General features: G+C 46.1%; 2 protein-coding genes across 20 annotated transcripts in view; one reads left to right on the top strand and one right to left on the bottom strand.

Annotated features, from left to right (window-relative positions):
- The window catches only part of DAB2IP (DAB2 interacting protein), a 160,582-nt gene extending 155,008 nt beyond the window's left edge, over positions 1-5,574 (top strand). For 13 of the 14 annotated variants that reach the window (XM_085556311.1, XM_085556310.1, XM_085556309.1 and 10 more), the window contains one exon: positions 380-1,455. In XM_085556311.1, the coding sequence (XP_085412437.1) occupies positions 380-547 (168 nt within the window). In that variant the 3' untranslated portion in view covers positions 548-1,455. Of the gene's footprint in view, positions 1-379; positions 1,456-1,691 lie in introns of those variants that run through there. The other variant, XM_021543648.4, reaches the window with a different exon arrangement.
- TTLL11 (tubulin tyrosine ligase like 11) overlaps positions 1,196-23,883 on the bottom strand; it is a 46,239-nt gene continuing 23,551 nt past the window's right edge. The window contains exons 7-12 of one of the 6 annotated variants that reach the window (XR_014949224.1): positions 17,614-17,820; positions 15,523-15,638; positions 13,329-13,638; positions 10,401-10,493; positions 7,290-7,373; positions 5,530-6,949 (exon numbers count right to left, since the gene is read on the bottom strand). Coding sequence is in view for 1 of the 6 variants with exons in the window: in XM_077787924.2 (XP_077644050.2) it covers positions 13,340-13,638; positions 15,523-15,638; positions 17,614-17,820 (622 nt within the window). In the remaining 5 variants the exon portion in view is untranslated. Of the gene's footprint in view, positions 3,870-5,529; positions 7,374-10,400; positions 10,494-10,536; positions 13,639-15,522; positions 15,639-17,613; positions 17,821-23,883 lie in introns of those variants that run through there. The other 5 variants (XR_014949225.1, XR_014949223.1, XR_014949227.1 and 2 more) reach the window with 5 other exon arrangements.

Raw genomic sequence — 23,883 nt, forward strand, 5'->3', positions numbered from 1 at the left:
AGTCATTTAAACTATTAATTTATACTAATTAAATACTGACAGGAATAACTACCTTGGGAGAGTTTGGGTTTAGAAAAGGAATCCTACCATCTTGTGTAACAGCTGAGTTAGAACAAACAGTACAGTGTATAACTGAATAATTAGAGCAACTCCATTTTCATCAGGATCCTAAAATAAATGTAGCTCACATTGCACAGGCAGGGGATATTTGTAGCCCTGCGGATTTCAAAAAGTGCTGTGTAGCACTTAAAAACCCCCACCTAAGAATGCCAGAGAGAAAGGTCCAAAAGGCCTTTGGGTCACTGTCTTGGGCTGACATCCCAGAGGGACAGGGCTCGTGCCTTTCCACTGACTGTGCCCTCTGCCCATTTGCTTGCAGGAGAAACGCATTGCCTCCCTGGATGCTGCCAACGCACGGCTAATGAGTGCCCTTACTCAGCTGAAAGAGAGGTACAGCATGCAGACACGTAATGGGATCTCCCCCACAAACCCAACTAAATTGCAGATTACAGAGAATGGAGAATTCAGAAACAGCAGTAATTGTTAACGCGCGGAGGGCGCTGCCGCAGGAGAGGCCTGGCCGGAGGGACCGTGCACAGCGGGCGTGAGCCGCGGCTTCAGAGAACGGCTGCTCCCCGAGCACCAGCTCCTTACTGCGGACGGCGCCGACTGACCCTGCTGGGAGATGTCCTGCCAGCACTTTGAGGGACGGGAATGTCGAGTGTGAGATGAGTGGCATAAGGAAATAACATATATCTGAGAATCGCTGTCACTGTTGGATTTGAGTCAGTGTTTAATGTTTAAACAAAAGTAACCTTTTCCTTCTAAACTGCCCAAAGGATATGCCTCACCCCTCCCAGCAAGGAGTAACGTCCTTGTCATTGCAGTAAGCGAAATAAAGGGAGCTGGGCAGAGCCTGCAGCAGGCAGGGGCCCAGAAAGTCCAGATCAAGTGTGCGGCTGGATGTAGCGTCCGAGGGACGGCAGGAAAGCCTGGCCCGCTCCTCCTGTGACTCCCCCCGGAGCACAGCCCTCCCAAAGTGAACCCCAGCTGAGCCCAGCATCCTTCCTGGGGGCTTTTGTGAGGCTGCTGACTTTTACAGCATCCACAGGGCATTTATGCAGCTAATTAGTGTTTAATTAACTCTGCCCATACAGGGAGCACAGTGCAGATGGAAGGTCAGGGCGGTGTGGTGGCCAAAGGGGTGCTGTGTGGGGAGCCCTGCTGGCAGTGGGGCAGGCCTGGTGCTCCTGGGGGTCCCTGGGCAGCCTAGGGGCACAGAGAAAGGCCAAGGTTCTGGCACGGGAGTGGAGGGAAGAGCTGGCACCTGGTGAATGGCAACTTCTGGACAGCTTCTGCTCTCTCACAAATAAAGGGGAAGAGTTTTGTAAGCAATAGCCCCAGGCACTGTCCCACGCACACTTCCTGCCACAGAATAAAGTGAATGTTGCCTGAGCTTGGTCCCTGAGCTGTGATTGAGGGATAGGGGCTGGATTTGCTGGTGCCTGTTGTGGTAGAGGGGGAGCGAGGGGGCTACGTGGAGTGGCAGCTTCCTGCTTGATCAAGGGTTCTTTGTGGGGATGGAATGCTCTGAGAGTTTTACTATTTCTGGGGAGAAAAACAGACAAAGAAACAAGAAAAAGCCCTGAAGAACCATGAAGATCGGTAATTGTATTTCTTTTCTTTCACAGTATGCATTAGAAAAAAAAAGATCCCATTTTCTGGAATACTGTCCTCTTTAAATTGGGAATGAGCACTGCATGGAAATTAACCGGCTTGAAGAATGTAAAACATGGTCATAAGGGAGTAACCACCAAGAACAGCAGCCACCACCGAAAGGCCCCTTGTCAGGAGCACTGTGCAGGCATAAGCCAGGATTAGACTTTCCCAGCGCCCAAACGCGCAGCTTCGGCACAGACACGTTGTGCTCAGCGGAGGGGGCGCCCCTTCACGGGGGTCGTGCCGCTGACCTGCCGCCACGGTGTGTTTGTGGGTTTGTGGTTCTTGCAGTTAGTCCTTCACAAGTCCCACTCTCAGAGCAGGTCCCTCGTACCGAGAGCCAGAGGTTTCTCTGAGATACGGACAGTGTACAGTGTACAGGACATCTGCCTATGCTCCCTCTAAAGGTTAACACTGCTCAACGCCTGTCCTAGCTCCTCCTGCCATGTGTAAACGTACAGCCCAAGGGACTAGGACGCTCCCTGAGCTCTGCTCTGCTTAGGTACCGTCTCCAGCCTCACACTTCCCAGGCTGCCTGAGCAGGACACTTTGCCAGTAAGCTCTGCATTGCCGTGCTGCCCCGCAGCCGTAAGGCTCCTTAACAGCATTCTTCCTCATGCAATCGTTTGCAAAATTAAAGATGCTCTTTTTCCTACACGTTTTTCTGGTCCCCGGAAGCCCTGGGCCAAGCCCAGGAGGAGCGAACGTGTTGCACTGAGGTCTCCACACCCCGCCAACACCTGCCGAGGGGTGCAGCACACAGCAGACCCCAAACGGAGCTCCTCAGAGCAATGTCATAACTCAGTACTTATGGCAAATACCTTTGAATTTTGGAGACTAGCACAGATGGCTTTGAAGAACCTCACAAATCTGACAAGGTTACAACTGGAGAAAGACCCAGACAGGTTAGGAATATACAGGGTACTGTGAACCGTTGGGTACGTAGATTTACACCTGCCAATGTCTCAGAGTCAAATACATAAGAACCCTGCAAAAAAGACTATTTTAAATGCTTTTGCCCTAAGATGCCTGTTTAGAGCTGATTGTTTTGAATTCTAAGTATTTGTGTTGCGAGAGACTGGAGTTTTTCAAGACAGAAGTGACATAGAGGAATGGAAACGCTAACAGGGCATGGGGCGGGTGCCCCACCAGCAACGTTTCCATTCATACATGGAAGTAATTTTGGGATACAGTCAGTGCTCTCCGTAAGAGCTGGAAAAAGAAACACCCACAAACCAATTGTTTAGTGCTGAAGCTAAGCACAGTACATCTTAATCTTCTCCTCAACCACAAGCCAAGGCACTGTTCCCCCCCAACCCAAATCTGTCAAAAACTCCTGGTTACCCTCAAACTTGCAAATTATTGAACACATTGTTCTGCTGAAATAGCAGGAATGCTTAAATCCTTCCACAGCCAGTTATTCAATTCTTAAAAGTTCCAGTGCCAACACCTTCTGAGTTGATGCTTAGTTTCTCGAGACAGTACGAAAAGAAATTTAAATCAGGATGAAGTCTCATTACATAGAGATTCTCCCCCTTGTTTTTCCCTGTTTCCTTTTCCTGCAACTGTCAACAACTGGACCTAGCCATGACCCTCCCCTAAAAAGGTCTGAGGGCAGGTGTTCAGGCCCAGGCTCTGTTCTGTTCCTTCAGTTTGTGTTTCTGTTATTTATAAGCTGTACATGTCTCTGTGTGTGTGCGTGTGTGTGTGAGTGCAGGAGCCCCGCGTGTTCCCTGCCATGGCCTTGGAGCTGGTACCTGGCATAGCAATACCTGGATCCCGAGAGGTGCTGCAGCACCAGAGCAAACCACCACTGTCCCCAAGGGTTTGGTGATCAGCTCCACTTCCTTCCTGGTTCTTGCGCTTTCTACAGTAAGAGGCTGTTCTAGTGCAAACTCGTCAAAGTGTAAACAAAGCAAAAACACTCCAATTTTTATCTTAATACAAGTCTTAATATTTTTTTGTAAATGTTCTCAGTGTTTACTGTACCGTATCTATCTCACTAACAGTTGTATATAGTAACTTACTTCTGGTGCTGCTTATTCAGTCGGGATTTGGCTGTATCTCACTGCTGTGTTGGAGAGGTGGGCTCGGGCTGCCAAATCTGGATCTGGACGCATCTTCTGATTCCAGCCTCCTCCCTTGGGGATCTGAGGGAAGGGAGCAAAGCCATGGATCCAGATTTGTGGTGGGCCCACCTCAAAGATTCTGTTTTTAGAGTTTTGATTTGGGGTTTTGTTAAACTGTAGTGAACGCTCCTGAAAAAAGGAGCGGTTTTGTGTGAAGGGGGATGAAACAGACTGACCGGTATCCCAAGGTCTCTGCAGACTGTACGTATCATCATTTTGGACAGGGATTATGGCTTCAGTGCCAAAAGATGGGAGGGACCCCAGTCCTTCCCCATGCCAACAATACTACAGTCACCAGCCCCTTTTGCACCAGTTTAAGCAAATCCTGCCGCCATCCAAAGAGTCTGGTGTCACTTTGCATTGTCATCTGAGTCTGGTTGGTTTTGTTTTCTGCTTTTGCAGCTGTAAAGCACTGATTGCACTGTGAGAACACGTGGAACCCTCTGGTCTGGGAGCCAGTCCCAGAGGTTGCTGCAAGGTTGCAGGACACAGGTTCTGCTACTATGAATACTCCTAAAGGGCAAAGGGACTTGCTGGACCTCAGTGAGGTGTCACAGGCTCTCCTAGAAAAGCAATCAGCAAGGAATCAATCATTCCCAAAGTTTGGATAGTTCATAAGCTTTTTCCTGTTCCAAAGGTCCACACCCAGATGCACTAGAAAATGTTAATGGGCTGTGGGCCAGGGGTCTAATCTGAAAGGGGCTCATTTCCCCCAGCGATCCCAGGGCAGAGGGAGCAGCCCTGGGCTGAGGCCTGTGACCAGTGGGTCCAGCAGCTCCACCACAGTCCCTGCCCTGTCCTTCACACAGCTTTACCTGGACAGTGCAAAGAAAAAGTCCAAAGGGAACACCTGTGACACCATTCCTAGGTGGACAGTCCGTCCTTCCCACCTGCAATGACTGCTGGGGTCACCTCCTCCCAAAGGTTTGCGTTCAAAGCAATCCAGGCCTCCAGGCTGGCCAGGACCGGGACCTGGTGTGGGGCAGAGCCACGGCCTGACAGCCACCAGGAGCTCCCTTCAGTGGTCACAGGAAGGGACACTCCCTGCCCACGCAGGTCTCTGAGCCTCAGGGCCGTTCCAGAGGAGATTGCTCAGCCAGGAGGCTCAGACAGTGGCACCCGCCCTGCTCTGACCCCGCACAGACTTTGCTGCCTTTTCCTTCTCCCCTGGAGAAAATCATCCGTGGGGGAGCGTGAGGACAAGAGCAGCAGGAGAATGTGCAGTTCATGGGCTTTCCAAACCAAATCCAATCCTGAGGGTGTTGCACAACACCCAGAAACAACCATGCTTCTGAAAAGGGTGTCACATTCAAGCATTGACTTTCACAGATCACCTGAGCTGTGACATTGCTGTAAATGCCATGTGGCTCTGCATCAGCTACCAGTACCCCAGAGTGCAGCCTCCATGTTCACATATTCCTTTATCATACATCACTGTGTCTTAAGATATACCTCTCTCTGTATATCTGCTTAGGCTGATACTTGTTCCTGATAAGCAGTCGCTATGTTTTATATCCTCTTATAAAGAAAAACAAATCTTTTTTTTGTAAGTATGTTTAAAAAAAAATGCAAAGTGGAAGTGTTTGCTGAAACTCCTTCAGCTCCTTTTAAACTATGTAATAATGTACAGAGAAAGTTGTTGGTGTTCAAAGAAATGATGTGGCTGTGCAATTTATGTACATTTGCAATTAGAAATATTAAAGATTTATTTAGATATTTTACATAAGTGCTCCAGCACCTCTACTCAGTCATTTCCAGCTTTTAGAGCATCCTGGCACATGCCACATGCACACACAGACCTATCTTATCTGCCTCCCCAGAGATACCATTGAAATTTGCTCCCAGTAGAATTTTAACCCTGACCTGGCTCCACCACTTTCCCTTCATACACTCAGGGGGTCTGACAGCCAGGCCTGCTCCTGCCCCTGCCCCCACCAGTCCTTACAAACCACCCTTCTACCTCCAGTAAAAGTAGCAGAAAACTTGGAGGAAAGTCATTAAAACCCTGGGCAGCATCAACACCTCTGCCTCATTACCATAATCATAATTAGATCCTCCAGGAGAGGTGGAAGACAGGCTGGCTGCATCGAAATGAGTCGGGATGTGGAGAGCACCTGTGGCTATTCCTGCACTCGGCAGCACTGGAGCCGGGCTGGGCACTGGGCTCCGCCCGGCTGGGACAACGCTCCTCCTGTTCCTGTCAGAAACCGGCCCCTGCCCAGGGAGGGAAGCCAAAACCCACCCAGGCCAAAATCCTCTCTCAGGGCTCTGCCATCCCTCAGCACTGTTGATTTTGAAGGCTAATAGGAAAAAAAATTCAGCCCTGGAAACACAGACCACCTATGAAAATGCTGCAAGGAGGGATTAGTCAAAACCACCTTGACTTGAATAAAACCTCCTTAGCGGCTGTTCAGCTTCATTAGAGCAGAGCTGAATTCTCAGCCGAAAGCACCCAGAATGTCTCTGTGCTCTTGACAGCTCTCAGCATCTGCGGCTCCACAGCCCGGCTGCAGCCGCTCCCAGTGGGCCCTGGCAGACGGGCAGGGCTGGGAGAAGTGAGACTCAGAATTGCAGATCAGCAGCCAGAACAGCCACGGGAATACGGGCCTGGGAGGCTGGGGAGTGCAAATGTGTTTGCTTGAGGTTTTTAATCTGGAGAGTCATTTTGGCACAAGACTCATCAGCAATAATGATGTTCCAGTAATTGCACCCTTACAAGTACAGGGTTTGTTCTGAGTTCAGTAAGTGAGAATCACTGGCCCGTGAGCTGCTCCTGGTGCCAGGCAGCACTCTCCAGCACAGCCCAGTAAGCATCTCAGGCAAGGCTGAGATGGTGTCAGCTGTGGTCCCACTCCATTGTCCCAGCAAAGCCTGGCAGCAACTGGCAGCTTGGAGATGTCAGAACCGGGCATCTTCAAATGCAAGAATCTTACCCACCACAGCTGGGGACAAAGCAGCAGGCAGAACAGTGGCCACTGACAACTGAGGAAGTGACAGCATTAAGCCAATACTTGCCAAGCTGTGGCTGTAAGAGCACAGAAGAGCCTGTTTGTTTTTTTCAGTGGGAGGAAGGCAGGGAGATGCAGAGATGAGGCTCATACCTAGAGAGGGAAGGACAGGAACAGCTTGTGTTGGCTCCTCCAATAACAGCCTCTAGTGTGCTCCTCATAAGCATCTTTCCCTCACAGCTTCCCAAGCCCTTCACAAGCAGTCAGCTCCCACTCCACTGCTAATAGTGGGCGAACATCAGCATCCTTATTTTTATAACAGGGATGTGCAGTAGGAGCACAACTTTCCCAAGGCCTCCAAAAGCCAAACAGCTGATTTTCCTTCCGCCCCCACCACCTTCTGCATGCAGCCATCCCATCCCACACACAGCAGCCCAGACTCCTGAGCAAACATCCTCTGGAGAAGTAATTCAAAGCCAGGCAGTAAACAAACCTCCAAAGCCTTGGCCCCAGAGATGGGAGTGCAGCCGCTCCCTGCCAGAGAGTCAATAACGACAGGCGAGCAGAAAGGAAGGAGCTGGAAGAACAAGAGTCATTAGTGGAAACTTGTTGTTTGTGCTAATTAGATCATTATCTGGAAACTGCTATTGATGTTGCTATTTTAGCTCCTGCTGCTGTTCACAACTTTATTTTATCCATGTCTATTGACTGCCCACACTCGTCTGTATCCTGCAGAAAGGGCCGGTGGTGCTGCCCACGCCAGGCCAGGATGGAGATGGTTTGTGTCCCGTGCCAGGCAGCACCTCCTTCCCCACCGTCACCTCAGCACCTGCAAGTGTCCTGAGATACTCAGGAAAAATGTTTCCCTGCTTGTCACAATGTGCCCTGTGCTGTTATTGATCTAAGACAGACAGTGGATCATGTTACTTGGTTATCAAGTAAGGTGAGAGGAAGACAGAGAAGGACTTGGACACATGTAGGATTTCTGCCATTTCCCATCTGACAGCCAGCACAACCCCTCAACACATAAATAATATTGATGCAGGCCCCGTCCATGATCACATTTCCCCATTGGTGGTATAAGCCATAATTTAATAACCTCAACCATTTGATTTTTGTGCTACATCATCAAGGAGTGAAGCCTGAATAACAGAGCTCTCAAGTTGATTGACTTTGATTTATTAGCGTCACTATTCTTCCTCCTGAAAGCCACAGTACCTCCTCACCCCCTGAGTGAGGAGAGCTGTGTGCTGGGGGACCCTAGCTGATGGGAGGACAAACATGAGGCTCAAGACTCAGCAAACCACACATCAGGGAGCTGGGTTTGCCTCCAAAACTCGCATTCTCCCTTTCTCCTGCTTGTTCACCAATGTATCTGAACCTGACCTGCAGAAGGGCTTTTGTATTTCCACTGATGAGGCAAAGGAAGAGGGGAAATTGCATCACATCACCATAACAGGCTTTCAATTTTTTACTGCAATTTCATACCACTTTCACACTACACCTGCAATAAATTCAGCAATGACACAACTTAACTTAATTCTGCCATCAGAACCGCAAAAAATATTTGTCTCCCACAGCGGCAGTTGAGGCAGAGGGCAGGGGGCATGGTGTGGGGACACTGCCCCCTTCCCAGGCCATTCCTGAGCACACGGATGTGCCACATGCCCCCTGGCACTCAGGTTGGTGGCAAGAGGCAGGCAGAGCACTGTGCCCTCCTGCCTCCCTTGCTGCGCTCAGCCAGGAGTGCTCATTCCTGCTCCCTAACACTTGCTGCATCTGGGACAGCGGAGGGGAACGGGAACACCGGGAAACGTGAGCACCTGGCGGAGGTGTGAAGCCAGGCTGCCTTCAGCCATCCTGCCAGCGCTCCCTCGCTGTGCTCTCCTTAACACACTGCCACACCCGCCAGCACTGCACTGCGAACAGAAACGCGCTCAAATAAATCACCTCCAAGTTAAAAGCAGCCATTAGCTATTAGCAAACACCGCAGGCCTGTGGGCCAGGGTAATTCAATGTGATATGCTTGGGCATGCAAGGTAATAGGTTGCAGCTGAATACCATGTGATATAATCTCTTCAATGGGAGGTTAAATGAGGCTGAGACAGAGACCAGATGGATTTATCTGGGTAGCGCTGATGATTTTTTGTGTGTGTGCTTAAGGTGAAGTGAAGGTAAGTAAGGCAGAAATAATCGGAGAAAAGCATGAGCTGGGCTGCGTGCAGTGGGGAAGGGATAGCGGGAGCTCGGGACCACATCCTGCTGGAACAAACCAAGCGAGCCGGAGGATGCTCTCAAGGCAGTACAGATGGAAACAGTCAGAGAAAAATAAATACTTTATCAATTTCCCCTTACGGAGGAACAACCAGAGGGCAGAGCGAGACAAGTCAAGCGTAGATGGGCAGATGTAGACACCTCAGTGTTATTTCAGCAGGAATTTGGAGCCCGAACACCACCTCTCATCCACCCAGGCCATCTGCAGCAGGCAAAGGGGCAGACCCAGTGTGCTCTCTCAGGCTGAGGTGTGGCAGCAATGCCTGTCAGCGTAGCCAAAAGAGGGACAGCTCCATGAGTAGAAGAAAATCAAGTGCTCAGCTTCTGCTTGGAGCACTTTGCTCTTGCTCTGGAAACGCCGGGCTCTGCCCGCCCCCGCCATCCTCCCGGGGACATACCCACGGTTCTGCTCCGTGAAAGCCAAGGGCATCCCAAGCACCGGACCCCATGCCGTCCCCGCACAAGGGCTGAGCAGAGCGGGGCTGCCCGGCCCTCACCTTCCGGCAGCCCCAGCACAGCCTCTGGGGACTCCCACATAACGTAGTGCAGGAGCCGCGCCCCGCTCACCCCAAAATCCCCGCCTGACCGAGCACCCAGCACAAGGACGAGCGCACCTACCCCGCCAGGCTCGGGCTGCAGCGGGACGCGATCTCCCCTCATGGCCAGGTCCGAACCCCTCACCGCCCCTCCTGAGGGCACAGCCCGTGCCCGGGAGCGCCCCGCCCTGCGCTGAGGGCACCCGCCGGGCACAGCCGGGCTCGGGCTCCCAGCTGCTCATTAACTCTCTAATTAGCGAGCACCTGCCCGCCCTTCCCCTGCAGGCGTGCGGCAACCCTCGGGATCGCGGTGGGGCCTGTGCAGTGCCCCCGAACGTTCGGCAGGGACGTGTGGGACAGGACAAGGAGTGTCCGGAGCCCAGGGCAGATTTTAGGGGATTTACCTGTAGGGACGTGTGGGACAGGACAAGGAGTGTCCGGAGCCCAGGGCAGATTTTAGGGGATTTACCTGTAGGGACCTGTGGGACAGGACAAGGAGTGTCCGGAGCCCAGGGCAGATTTTAGGGGATTTACCTGTAGGGACCTGTGGGACAGGACAAGGAGTGTCCGGAGCCCAGGGCAGATTTTAGGGGATTTACCTGTAGGGACCTGTGGGACAGGACAAGGAGTGTCCGGAGCCCAGGGCAGATTTTAGGGGATTTACCTGTAGGGACCTGTGGGACAGGACAAGGAGTGTCCGGAGCCCAGGGCAGATTTTAGGGGATTTACCTGTAGGGACCTGTGGGACAGGACAAGGAGTGTCCGGAGCCCAGGGCAGATTTTAGGGGATTTACCTGTAGCAGCCCGATGCAGAGACAGAACACAAAGGCGACATGGAGACACGGATTCGCGGAGTGAGTCTGGGCACATTCAGGCTGCACACAAGCCTGCAGGGAAGAGGGTTAAAATTCTGGATTCACTTGCCTCAAATTTCTGTTAGATGTTGTTTTATTCTGATTTCTACTCAGAAATTAATACCAGACCCAGTGTGTCTGATAACAAGGAAGATTTCACTGGTATACAATATTCATATCATATATGTCATAAATAGAATCGTGAGTGCAGTGCTGTGGTATTCTCTGAAGAGAATATATCCAAAAGTGCTGTTAAAAATCCAATGCCTTTCCTGTATAGTTTCTTTAGCTAGAGAGGTACCTCAGGATTAACAGATTATCAGTGCATTAGCATTCATATCCTGGATAAAGTGTCTCTGGTCATTTGTATGGGCACAGACTGGTAACTTAAAGGCTCTATGCAACTGGATGCTAAATAATATTCAGAGGAAATTGAATTAGACAAGAGGAAAGAGAAATGTGACTGCCATTAAATCTCTAAAGTACATTCCTGGTTTATTCCCTCCCACCCCCCGAGAATAATATACCATTCAATTTTCCAATTATATAAATACATGAACAGTGGATTACTAGAGGCAGATAATTGAATATTTTGACTATTCTACAAGGGACCTTTCATATTTGAAGTGGAAGATGAATAGAGCATGCAGCATCAGCCTATGGATGCACGAGCTATAAAAACCTCTATTAGATCCAGAGAGTATAAAGGTCTCCCATAGAGAGAGAGATCTTATCAGTGTTCAATATACAATAGTTAATTTATTCCACTGATACCAGGGTAAGTTATACAACTGCAAAACTGGGATATTTCAGGCCACACATCGTAGTACTTCAAAGGTGCAGGGAAAGGCATTCGCAGTCATAGCATTTCAAATCCAACTCCTCTGTAACTCTGTCTTTACAGGACATCAATCATGAGATGAGAGGAACTGTAAGCTATTTTCCAGTAACACACTGCCAATCGCAAGACAAATGTCAGATGTCACAAAAGGAGAAGTAACCATTTTTCAACCTGTGAATGTCTTCAAATATATTACAATGAAAGTGTGAAAAAAATGACCCTTTCAGCTTCATTTGTTCTGACAGGTGCCAGACTTTGGAGTTCTGCATTTTATCTTCATATTGCAATAATCTTTATGACATTTGAACAAGGCTGAGGGCAGTGGCATTAGTTAGTCTACAACTGTCCTCTTATGTACAATACATAAAATTTCAAAGTCCGGCTGTTGAACTAAAAAATATCATTGACTACTATTTTATTTGTGTTACAGAAAAAGATAAGGAGAAGGGATGCCCACATCTGAGATCAACACATGCTGGGGACTAGTTTTGTGTGGGCTCACCATGACTCCTGCATTGCATTGCACTGCCATGCTGCTGTTGCCACTTGGGAAAAACACATGCTGCTTAAAACTGAAATCAGGAAAAAAAACTCTACAAATATTCCCTGAAGTGAAAACTCACTTGATGCACCATGTGTGCATTTAGTCCCTGACTTGAAACAGGTGGACTCCCCCTCAGTGACACAGCACGCCTCGGGGCACCAGCCACCGAAACATTTTGACGTGGAGCTCAGGGAATGTTCTCCAACCCAAAGCTCAGTGCCTATCTCACAGCTTTGCCATTTCTGATAGCATGGAGGACACTAAAACGTAAGCCAAGTCATTAACATTAAAGAGTAGAACAAAGGAGGAAAAGCAAGCTTAGATGCAGCCTTTCATTATTGTAATAAATGGGAGACCATAAAGACCATAAAGAATTTCACTCAACACCCCTGAAGTTCCAAGTCATTCCTGTCCTTCCAGCCAGTCTCATGTTCTGCTTAGCCCCCACAAGAAGTGTGATCATGGAAGTCATGGTTCATTTCCTGGATAATAAAACCCCTCTGTACAACTCCAGCTCTACAGCCCAGCAGTTTTGACACATTCTTAGATCTAATTTGTGCAGTTACACTGTTATTTAAGGGAAAAATGAAGGATATGAGCAAAGACACAAAGAAGATCTGCTCCAGATGTTACTGCAGGTTCCAAAAGGGTAACAAACATGCAAAAGACAAAAAATGAGCAAACCTAGAATACAGTTAGTTTAGGCTAAAGTCAGTGACAGGGTTGGTTCCACTGGAATTAAGATGACCTCTTAGGCCTTTACACTGTATACAGCTTTCTGCAGAAGCAGTGCTGAATCCCTGAAGACAAAACCACCACTTGATTCACCAATTTGACTTAAGAAAGTAAATCTTTTTCTGTGAATAAGTGTGAACTTATTGGTTCTGTGGAAGCAAAAGGATAAGCAGTTTTAGTTCTTTAAAAAACTAACAGTACTTGTCATGGCAAAGACATGTACAAAGAAGTAGAAGCCAAAATATTATTTCAGTGCTTTAAGACTGACTTTAAAAAATAAGTACATAGACACTGACCAAATCTGTATTGATTTCAACACCTACAGTCCAAGCCATAGAAAGAAGATAATCAAGACCTGAAGCCTGACCACAAGTGTAATTTCAGATTCCAGTTCTCCAGTCTGGTGTTTGTGAATGCAGTTCCTTCCTTGGTTGCTGTGACATGTCCTGTGCACACAAAGCAATGTAATTCCTTTGACACGAGTCAATCCCATGACACTGGTTACCATTCCCTGTGGTTTGGTCCTTCTTTTCCACACACTCAGGATGAATGCACAGTTTGTCATGGGACATGCACGGTAAATCCCACAGAGAGGTGAAGAAATAGTCATTGCCAGAGTCATTATTTGAAAAAGGGAGGTTGCAGTAGACTTTTTGAAAACCATAAATAAAAAATACAGCTGGAAGAAGTAGTTGTCACTGAAATGAAGGGATTGCAGCGCCAGTCTCTCCTCCAGCAGTACACGTACCTGGCTGGGGATCAACTCCCAGCTCTGTCCCGGCACATCAGCGTCCTCAGCGGCGATGGTTTCTGTAAGCTGAGCACCTGGGGGCCGTGGGGCTGGCGGGGGCCGGCGCAGCCGGGGCCGGGCGCGGTCCCCGCGGCCCCGCGGGGCTCGGCGAGGCCGCAGCCCCAGACCAGGCGCTTCCCGTGCAGGGCAGCCAGGCGACACTCGCACAGCTCCAGCAGCGACAGCACCTGCTTGTGCAGCGGCAGCGCCTTGTACTTCTTCTGGGCCAGGCAGAAGAACGCTTCCACAAAGGCTTGCAGACACATTCCTGCAAGGAAAAGGTGCTCACAGAGACTGGAGTGCGGCATTTCTAGCAGCCTGCATTCCTCAGGGATAATGCAATGTCTTTGCTGTGGCAGAAAGGCCAGATGAGTGTGATGGGTGTGAACACAAACAATTGTGCTAGTTCACGTATTTTCATTTAAATGGCAGCAATCTGGAATGCTCAGAAAGCAAAGAAATTGTCTGTCCTTCAAAGACCAAAAGCCAAGGCTTTATTTGTCACACTCATTGGGTGCTCCAAGGCAGGGTAAGCCCAGGCTGGGTTACAGATGGGTGACATTCTCTATCACTGAGGCAGCTTCTGGTTTTGCAGACCTCACCCTGCAATCCAGAGGCAAAGTGGTACAGCCAGGACCCATTTTAGGATATCAGACTATTAAACTGATGTAGTATTAGCCTTGATTTTTGCTGCCAAAATTATTAAGTTGAAACCAAATGAGACACACAGTAGCATACTGAGCATCACGGAAAACAATCCAGCTGGAGTGAAAAACAAGTTTATGTCGGCAGCCGAATGGAGTCTTTTAGAGATGGATCTGACCCAGAAGTTCACACCAGTGTGTTATTTCAGTCTGTAGCACTATGAAGGTAACCCCATTACTAAGTATCACCTTAGCAAGATATGAGTTTATCTGAAGCACTACTTCCCTCCTACACAGCCTCTACCAGGTACAAAGCCTTTTGAAGGTGAAGAGGCCATTTTTTCAGTCATACCAAAAACTCCACAATAGTTGTTTCAACTGAATGAAAAACAAACAGCTGAAGAGTGAGTGCAGTGCCAAAAAATGTCTCTGCTATAATACAACTGCTCTACCCCTTCCCACACAAGAGTCCCCTGCAGAAGGCCCATGCTGCAGGGGAGACTCTTCAGCTGCTGTTCGATCACATCTCACTAACAGCACATTACCGGAGCCAAGGGGAAGAGGAGCTGAGTATTAACACTAATTATTGTATTTAAAACCTTGATGTAATACCTACTCAAATTCTTAATTAAGAAGCCAGACCCCAATTGGTTGTGCAGAATGCCACAAGCTCTCCCAGTTTGAACATACACTTAAGAAGATTATTTTAGGATGAGATATTGAAAGGTTTGGGGTTTTTAACTGTGTTGGCTTATTGATGCTGTAGGAAAGGCACCTTTTCAAAATATGACAATTACATTCTGAAGTATAATTTCTCTCAACCAAGGCTGCAGCTGGGGTCGTTTACGATCTTGGCTGTAAAACAGCTTGCAAAGGAATTGTTGAGTTATCTGAAAGCAGCAGCTGCCAGCTCAGTAAATTATTTTATCAGTCACGGTGAGCTGCAGGCAGGGAAAGCACCTCTGGTAACACACGCACTTTCTCCCCAGAAGTGACACTCATGTGAAGCATATTATGAAAAAAGTTAGAAGCTGTTTTGGAACAACAGAATCATGCTTGTCTTGGTTACAGCTGGGAGCGGGCTAAACATAAAGCCAACAGAAACAGGTGGATAGTTTGCCTTTCAACACCTAAAAAGCATCTGGTTCATTGACACCATACACAAATCTCTTAGGTTTTGAAAGCCTGAAGATTCAGTTGCAAATCCGTTATTTTTCCTGGTGAAGTTCTACCAGCCAACCATCTAAGTGATTTATAGCCTGAAATGCTAAATGCAAATACTCAAATTGATATAGCTGTGAAATTGAGGTGACCCTCACGTACCTAAAGTAATACCACCCTGAAGGGTAACTGCCACAGCACTAACCAGGAGAATTGGTTGTGTATGTTCATGCCTCAGGTGTACATGGCTTCTTCCCATTTCTATCAAATGTTTAAGGTGTACTTGAGCAACTAAAATTGAAAAAAATAATCCCAAAAGTCAGATTTCATAGCTTTTTAATACATACCTGGGTTACTTGATTCCTTGTGGTCAATGCTCATGCTGTTCCACCTCCTTGTGATATCAATATATAGGATATCTACAGCAGCCATTGAAAAATTGCTATTACTCAATTTGCAGTTTCTGTTAAAAAGCAACAAAATAAAGATGAGATTCTCATTACATCCAAACTCCCAAGTTAGGAAAAATTCTGCAAGGTCGACTTGCAGGAGAAAAGTTTACCCATGTCATGTGTACAGACCCACTATAACATGCTCAGTCTAACAAAACACACACAGCAGAGAGCAAACAAACCAGCATTCATTAAGTGCTCCTATCTGAATGGAACAGGCCCAAACCCAGAATATTTCAATTAAAAATATGACCCGACTGTTACACAGAGCTTTCTCCCAGGGTATTGCCAGTACTCTGAGACTGTAAGAGATGGAATTAATTGGTACACTGCAAAACCCACCACAGATCTGCACAGACTATCTGCATGAGGCAGGATTGCACAGAGAAATACCCTTTTATTTGTCTGACTGATCCCATTTGGAAAGGGCTGGAGGAAGCTTTCAGGCACGGCCTTGCTTCTCCATGCCTGAGCACCGAGAGGATTTGCCCTGGTGGAACGGAACCTGCATGGAAAGCAGCCCTGGATGCAGGAGCTGGGACTTTGTGTGGCCCGAGTCTGCAGTGCAGTGTTGATCAGCCTGGGAACAGCCCCATGTCCAGGATTTCCAGATGTCTGGCAGCCTGGCTGCCACCACTGCATGTGCCAAAGAGCTGGCCAAAATTTCTCACCAGAAAAGAAAAAATAAACCCAAAAAAACCCACCCCAAACTCAGATAATTGAAGCAAATCTCACTCTTTAGTAACCTCAAAAGAGCTCCTTTAAAACAGAGTAAGGCCTTGCCTATATAGCCCAAAACCTCCCAGGCAGCATCCAAGCAAGACTACAGACAGTCAGTATTTCCCTTTTAGCCACTTTTTTAGAATGAAGAAAATACTAAAGGAGGAACAGATTTTGATGAGCCAGAATTTGGGTGGACAGTCTTTGCAAGCACTTGCCCACACACGAAATCCCACTCGTGTACCACTTTTTTCCTGAAAAGTGATAAAACACACGGAAACCTGACCTTCCTTCTGAAATGAACAGCAATGACAGCTCTTCAAAAAAGGGCCTTATAGCTGTCATAAATGCTCTGGGAGAAAATAAACAAAAATATCTGCCAGTATTAAAAAGTTTAATTTAACATGCATTAAGACACTGCAAATGCTATTTCATTGCGCTATGGCAATTTATCTGAATATTCTTGAAAGAAAATGTTGGCATTTATTCTGTGTTCCTCTGACAAGTGCCAAAATAAGGCTGGATAAAACTACAAAAAATACAGAACTGGATGCAATCCTGTGCTGGTCTGTGGATAGAGCAGATGCCTTCAGACATTTTCTATATATCATAATTTGTATAAACCAAGTTGTTTTATATTCTTTCCTGAATGCTAAATGCATCTGCATAGAAACAGGATCTGTGTTTTAAGAGTACATCTGCTGCTGCTGCTCATTTCTTTTGTCATAGTCAATGAAAGACAGAAAATGAGGTATTTGTACCATGACTAGAACAGATATAGCCATAAAAAACAATGAAAAAAACCCTCCTAAATAAAAAATATGTGAAAAAATAAATTGAGTTCCTTGACATTGCGAAGTGCAATTTCACAATGCAAATCCTTCCTGCACGGTGCATCAGGAACTGGCATTTGGGAATCCTTCCTGAGGCCTGGGGCGGCCGGCGGTGCCCCCACAGCTGACAGAATCACATCAAGTGACCCAATTTCAGTTGTCACTTCCTCACAATGATATTTCTACTGTTTACTGGGAACCTGACATGTTGACGAAGACGGCAAATTGTATCTGCCAAAGTATCCCTGATCTGCTGTCAAATAAAGACCCAACTTCTTTGCAGACACACGCTCATAGGCCAGGTATTTCTGGAGCTTGAATGGATGAAAATGTCTTTTAGAACAGAACAGGCACTGGCTCCATGCTGGAAGGCATCACAAAGGCTGCAAGCTGAGGGTGTGCCACGAACAGGACCAGCTTTGACCCCACTGACCTTATGAAGGTGCGGAACCCCGTTGGCCCCAGCTTGGTTGTCCCTTTGACGCCGAGGAAGCGGATGAAGAGGGCGGCCACCCTGTCCACGAGGCGCAGGTAGCTGAAGTGCCTGGCGTACTTGGGGAACACCTGCTTGAGGAACAGCGAGGGCAGCGCAGCCTCCGCGCCCGCGGCCGCGGCCGGCGGCTCCTCCGAGCTCTGGCACCTGCAGAGCAGAACCGCCGAGGGCTCAGCCTGGGAGGGACTCGCGCTCGGCCCAGCCAGCCCCTGCCAGGGGACAGCCCCACGCACCGGGGTGCTCAGGGACACCGAGGCACCGCTGCTGGGGTGGCCCTGTCACACTGCGCTTTACAGAGCACACGGCCTTCTAAGACTGCTGCAAAAAAAATAATTATATTCTTTTGTATCCACACTTATATTCACTGAGGTTTAATGTGATCACTGTTATAAAAGCCTAAAAGGTCTTTAAATAACAAGGTTAGGTTGTTATTTATTGATAATGTTCCTCTTTGCTGCAGATAGCAAAGTAGAAAAATTATATTCTTTTTGTCATTAGTTAAGTAAAGCTTAGTTATTAGTTTTGTTCTTTCTCATGTAAGATCGGATGGTGGTGTCACCGCTGTTGATCACCTGCCAAAAGAGCAAGAGTATGTACAGCCAAGAAATAATAAGCACACAGGCTTTTAATTTTAATCTTAAATGGTCTGTTCATGAATTTAAAAATTCAGATCTTCAGCCAGTTGAACCAGACCTTGACCAAATGTGAAACCTTGTACTCAGCAGAGAGGAGGTTGTGCTGTGTGTAACACAACTCTCATTTTAATGATGCCTGGAAGCCCCAAACCCTTTCTCATTCTAAATTCAACAGTGTTTTGGATTGTACATTATTCATTCATCATTAATGTTTTTAGTTAAAAAAATAGAAATCTTTACTTTAAAAGGCAGAAGCAGAGTTGAGAACATTTCATTTTTTATAGCAAGCACTAGAGACTATTAAAGGGATCAGCTTCAGAGCCCTGAATTGTGCCCAGCACTCTCAGAGCGTGGCTGGAGCCTTGTCCAACCACCCAAATCCCTGAAACAGGGCTTGGGAAGAACAAACATCTCCTCCTCTGCAGACCTGCAGCTCCTTCCCAAACCACTCCTCTTCCCTGCTGAACAGCAGTCCCTGGAATTTCTGATGAAGTACTTTAAAGGAAGTTTTTTTCAGCCCTTCATTTTTCAACCTCCATCCTCCACAGCAATGAGAAATGTCATAGAGAACACTCAAACCAGAACCAGTGCTCTGGACACATCATCCCTGCTGGGAGCCACAGAAGGCTTTGTCTCCCTGGCTGAGGGGGAATGGACACAGTCAAATTACTAAAATAACTTTGGTTTGGTTTAGGGCATAAAAAGAAAATTGTATTTTGGTCAAAGAAAAAATATTCTCGAATGCAATAAAGCATCTAGAATTTCCTGCTTCCCCTCCTTTCTAGGAGAAAAGCCCACAACTGCCTTTGAGGTCACGCATAAAACTCAGAACCAGCATCCCATTTCAACTTTTACTGAAGTTTGGAGAGAGCTCTTAAATCTATATTTCTTATTGGAAAAGTATTTTAAAATTAAAACCAGCGGTTTTTTGTATGCTACTGCCTGTCTCATTCCTTTCCACTCATACATTGGGGTAGTCTGTAAAATATTTAATCAGAACAAGAAAACTTAATCTAGCCTTTATTGCCAAATGTTGTACTGCCATTCAGTAAAAAAGAAAAAAAGGGAATATACTTCTTGGTTTGCTTTTGCAGGTTAGGACTTTTATAAATTTTCATGATTTGTTTTCATTCTTTAGCTTCCCCCACAAGATTTCCTTACTTTTCCTTTTTTAAAACACTAAAGCCCAATTAATATAATCATACAATTTGAATTACAGTGAAAGATATATTTGGCACTTCTAATAAAACTCAGACTTTCCAAAGCAAACCTGGACAAGGGCTCGCCTGTGTCTGCACTACGAATTGATCCACAAACCTGCTTATTCTGCACACTTACCTTCCCTGATTTACACTGACTATATTCAGAGTACTATTCTCCACTGCTACCATAGACACTATTTCAATAAAAGTTTATTTTCTGTATTATTCACACACCTGTGTGCCCTCACCTCCGTGTGGTCTCAACATGACTAATTAAGACAAACAGCCTGGGAAGGTGCCTACAGCCAAGTGCAGTGCCTATAAATACAGAATTTTACTGTGATTGCATATTTTCCAAGGAAGGGGTGCACAGCCCATTTTTTGCCTCAGCACTCAGACAAGTTCAGCCCCTGCAATGCCCCATTTTGTGTTCTCCAGCGTTTGGCTGCCACCTGCCAGAGCCACACCACGAGGGGCTGAACTCCCCAGGGGTCACCCAGCCAAAACCAAGCAGAGCTTCCTCAGAGCAGAAGGGAGAAAAAGCAGGGAAAAAAACAAGTGAGAGAAGTAGAGATGATGTCAAGCGTGCAGGAGGAAGGAGCTACAAAGAGCAGAAATACAGCTCCGAGTCCAGCAACAGTGAAAACGTGCGGGGGATTTTCATCTCCGTGTCAGCCTTTAGCTCAGCTGTCACCTGGAAAATACAGACATTTCTGTAATCTCACAGAATCATGGAATAGCTTGAGCTGGAAGGACCTTAAAGCCCATCCAGGTCCATCCATGGGCAGGGACACCTCTCCCTATGCCAGGCTGCTGCCAGCCCTGCCCAGCCTGGCCTGGAACACTGCAGGGAGGGAAGGGCAGCCCCGGCTGCTCGGGCACCCTGTGCCAGGGCCTGGTGCTGGGAACCTCAGGGACCCACCGGGTGCTGCAGGGGGGCCGTGGGGAAGGGACCAGGAGCTCCCATCTCCAGAGAGCCCTGCCCAGGCTCCCTCCATTTGCTCCTCTCCCTGGGGCTTCCAACAGGCCAGGGGAGGAGAAGAAGGCTGAGCCCCACTCTTCAAAGCTGCTCGTTAGAATTAATTGTTTTGACTGACACAGCTGAGTCAGGCAAATGAATGAAAGGTCAAATATAAGGTAATGCTTCTGTTGCCACACAGAAAAAAAGCAAAGCTTCATCTACATACTAATGTCTGACCTCAATACATTAGTTTCTCTAATTCTGCAGCTTATGAAAGATCACTCTTTAGAAATGATCAACTGTGATGCAGCTTTAAAAAAAAAATTAAAATTTTAATAAAGCTTATGGAAATGATATCTAAGACTACTTATCTTTTATACATGATTACTAATTTATTAATGTTTCCCCCATCTATGTTTTATTCCTTTCTTTCTGACCAGCCTTAATCTTTATGCAAATACAAGTTGCTAAGGGACAAACAAATTTGCAACTACTAATTAAAGGCTTCAAAATTTGCAGCATTTTGTATGCTTGCATATAAAATTTAGCTGTCAAATTCAGAGTAAAATGGGGTAAGAATCACAATATTAATATTTCTAAGAATGCTTAGTTGATGTATTTTACATTAAGGGCATTGCTAGAAGTATAAATTAAGCAATTTCAGTATCAGCTTACAAGTGCTTACCTAATAAAAGAAAATACTATGTTCTGGATTCTGAAGCTATAATTATTCCCTCAGCTGAGCCTCTATTCTCCAAGCAAGGACTATGTTAACATAGTTAAAAGCAGAGAATATTTTGCATGACAAATCTATCTACTCACCCATTTATCACCACAGAATATGGACCTCCCAAAGAACAGGTAAGTGTTTGTACCTGGAGTGTGTAAGAAGGAAATATATTCCTGTGCTCATTCACAGAAATAAATCATTTAGGAAACTAAGGCCAAGCTAGAGCACTGTCTCTGCATTATCAACCATTCATGAATTTGCTTTTATGAACTAATCCCATTATTTTATTAACACAGAGACTTCCAGCACTCCCAGGATGTCACAGCAAGCAGTTTCATGGTTTGCCTGCACGTTGTGTGAGTAATCAGCTTTTGTTTTGTTCTGGCCACTATGAGTGTCATTTGAAGAAAATGAATATTCATCCCCTCTTTACCCTCTGGCAAAGTAAAAAAACATCAATAGCACAAGAATTTCCACTTTTCAAAATAATAATATAGTTGCACAAAGATAGAAGCATTAAAAGAATGTTAAACCCACAGAGTAAGAGATTTTTGACATTATGTTGGAAAAATTATGGCTCTTCTGTAGACTTTATTCAACACTTTGGAGAATGCTTTGAGGCAGCAAAGCATCCCCAGTAAAGAGTCCATATTTCAAAGAGCAGAATCAATCAAACATAAGGATTGATAATCACCATGGTGTTGGCAGACAACGAAAGTCTGATCACACCAAATACATTTTGAAAACACAGCAGCTGTCCTGTCTCTGGGAAGCAGAAAATGCTGCAAGCAGAATTTCCATCTCTCTCTGAGAGAAAAAAAAACAAAACAAAACAAAACAAAACAAAAACCTCTATCTCAGTTAAAGAAACAAATTGGGTAAATCACCTCACTTAGATTTTGAACTTCACCTGCAGCTTCCAGGCCTGACGATGGTGTCTCTGTAGAAGGGTGAAAGGCACGGAGCACGCTGCTTGTTTTGGAGAGTTGGCAAACACTTTTTGGCGAATCCATGGGTAAAATGTACTCCAAAGCTTTGCCATTGGCTTAAGAAAACCAAAATAATTGATGAGACTGCTGGAGAAGTGCAGACCAAGCCCCTGCAGCCTGTCAGCAGCCACCAGAGCAGCTCTCAGCACAGAGAGCCGATCCAGGCTCTCCACTCTGTCCCTGGAGTGCTGCTTGTTTGCCACTGCCAGCAGTCCCCTTCCGAGAAGGATGGTTCACTGCCTCTTCAGATTGATGGATTTATTATAAAAATAAACACTTCTCATTAAAGATTAAATAGCTTTTGGCAGAAAACAGAAGACTGGAAAGTTTGCTGCTTTCACATGGTGTTAATGAGTGTTTCCAAGATGTAGAAACTTGGCAGGGATCCTGCTCTGCTCCACACCAGGGACACAAAGCCAGGGAAGAGAACATTACTGACATTTTCATTTCATATGCAGAGAAGTCTAGAGCTGTGGTTTGATCTCCATAGCCCTCCCTAATTCATAGTTTAAATAATTAAAGGAGAAATGCATCTGAGGAGTCTCAGGTGCTGAAAAAACCCAGCTATTTCCTAATTATTAATTGAGATTCTTTACTTCCAACTTTCTCCTCTTAAGAATAATGGTGGTATCATTCTGTATTCACTACAGATTTATTACTCTTAATGTAACACAAGCAGTGAATGCTTATGTTATTACCTGTCAGCTATGAGTGCAGCAGAAAATATGGCATTACTGTAATGAAATAATGGATAAGCAATGCAAATCCTGCATCCAAAGACTTTGTTCCACTGTAGCAAAAATTATTACAGAACAAAGATCATTAAATATAGTCCCCCTACTTTATTTTCTGTGGAGGTAGCTGTTATTATTCCTAGTAGATTTATTTGTGTTCACTATTTGCTTTCAAGGTACTTATGTGCCTCATTATTTCTCCAGAGTTTCTTTTGTTTCTTTAGAAAGGTGTGCCTGATAAATAATAATGCAGGATAGTGCAAAGGCAAACCAGCTGTAAAGCCCAGGAATACACTGAAATTAGACCAAGTGTCTTACATTAGAACAGAAAAAAAACCAAAAACCCAGGATATTTCTTCCCATGTGGAAATTATTCTTAGAAAGCACTTGTGCTTATGCTGGGACAGAAAAGGAGCTTTACCCTGTCAGCCAAGGGAGCAGAAAGCAGCACTGCAATTGCGTTTTATCAGCCTTAATCCTCCTATTAAAGCAGGTGAATTCTCATACACAAAATAACACTCCTGATGATTACACTGCTATTAAATCATGTGACTTCATGCTTTCATTTTGTGGCTACTGGGTGCTAGGCAGTTTTATTGCTTTCTCAGTGTTTCAGAGACTAGAGACCAATTATTACTTAAAAATAAGCCAATCATCTCTCCTGCTGAAAGATGACTTGCAGCAGAAGTTAAATTATAGAGAACATCACTGCCCCCAATACATTAATTTCTGTCACTCTGTCACTGTAAAAATTTACAGCAGATATAATCTCTTTGAAGGGGGATCAAGTCATAGAAAGTACAAGCCTAGTTTTAAATAGAATTTTAATTTTAATGAAGGCTTCAGGGAATGATGTTTATGCTGCTTATCTTTCATACCTGGTGATTAAGTTAATTTATACTTAATGGAAGAGGATATTTCTAATCCCCAGACAGGCTCAACATCTGTCTGTGACTATG

This window comes from Lonchura striata, chromosome 17 (genome assembly GCF_050655825.1).
Source record: "Lonchura striata isolate lonStrDom1 chromosome 17, ASM5065582v1, whole genome shotgun sequence".
Classification (NCBI taxonomy): Eukaryota; Metazoa; Chordata; class Aves; order Passeriformes; family Estrildidae; genus Lonchura; species Lonchura striata.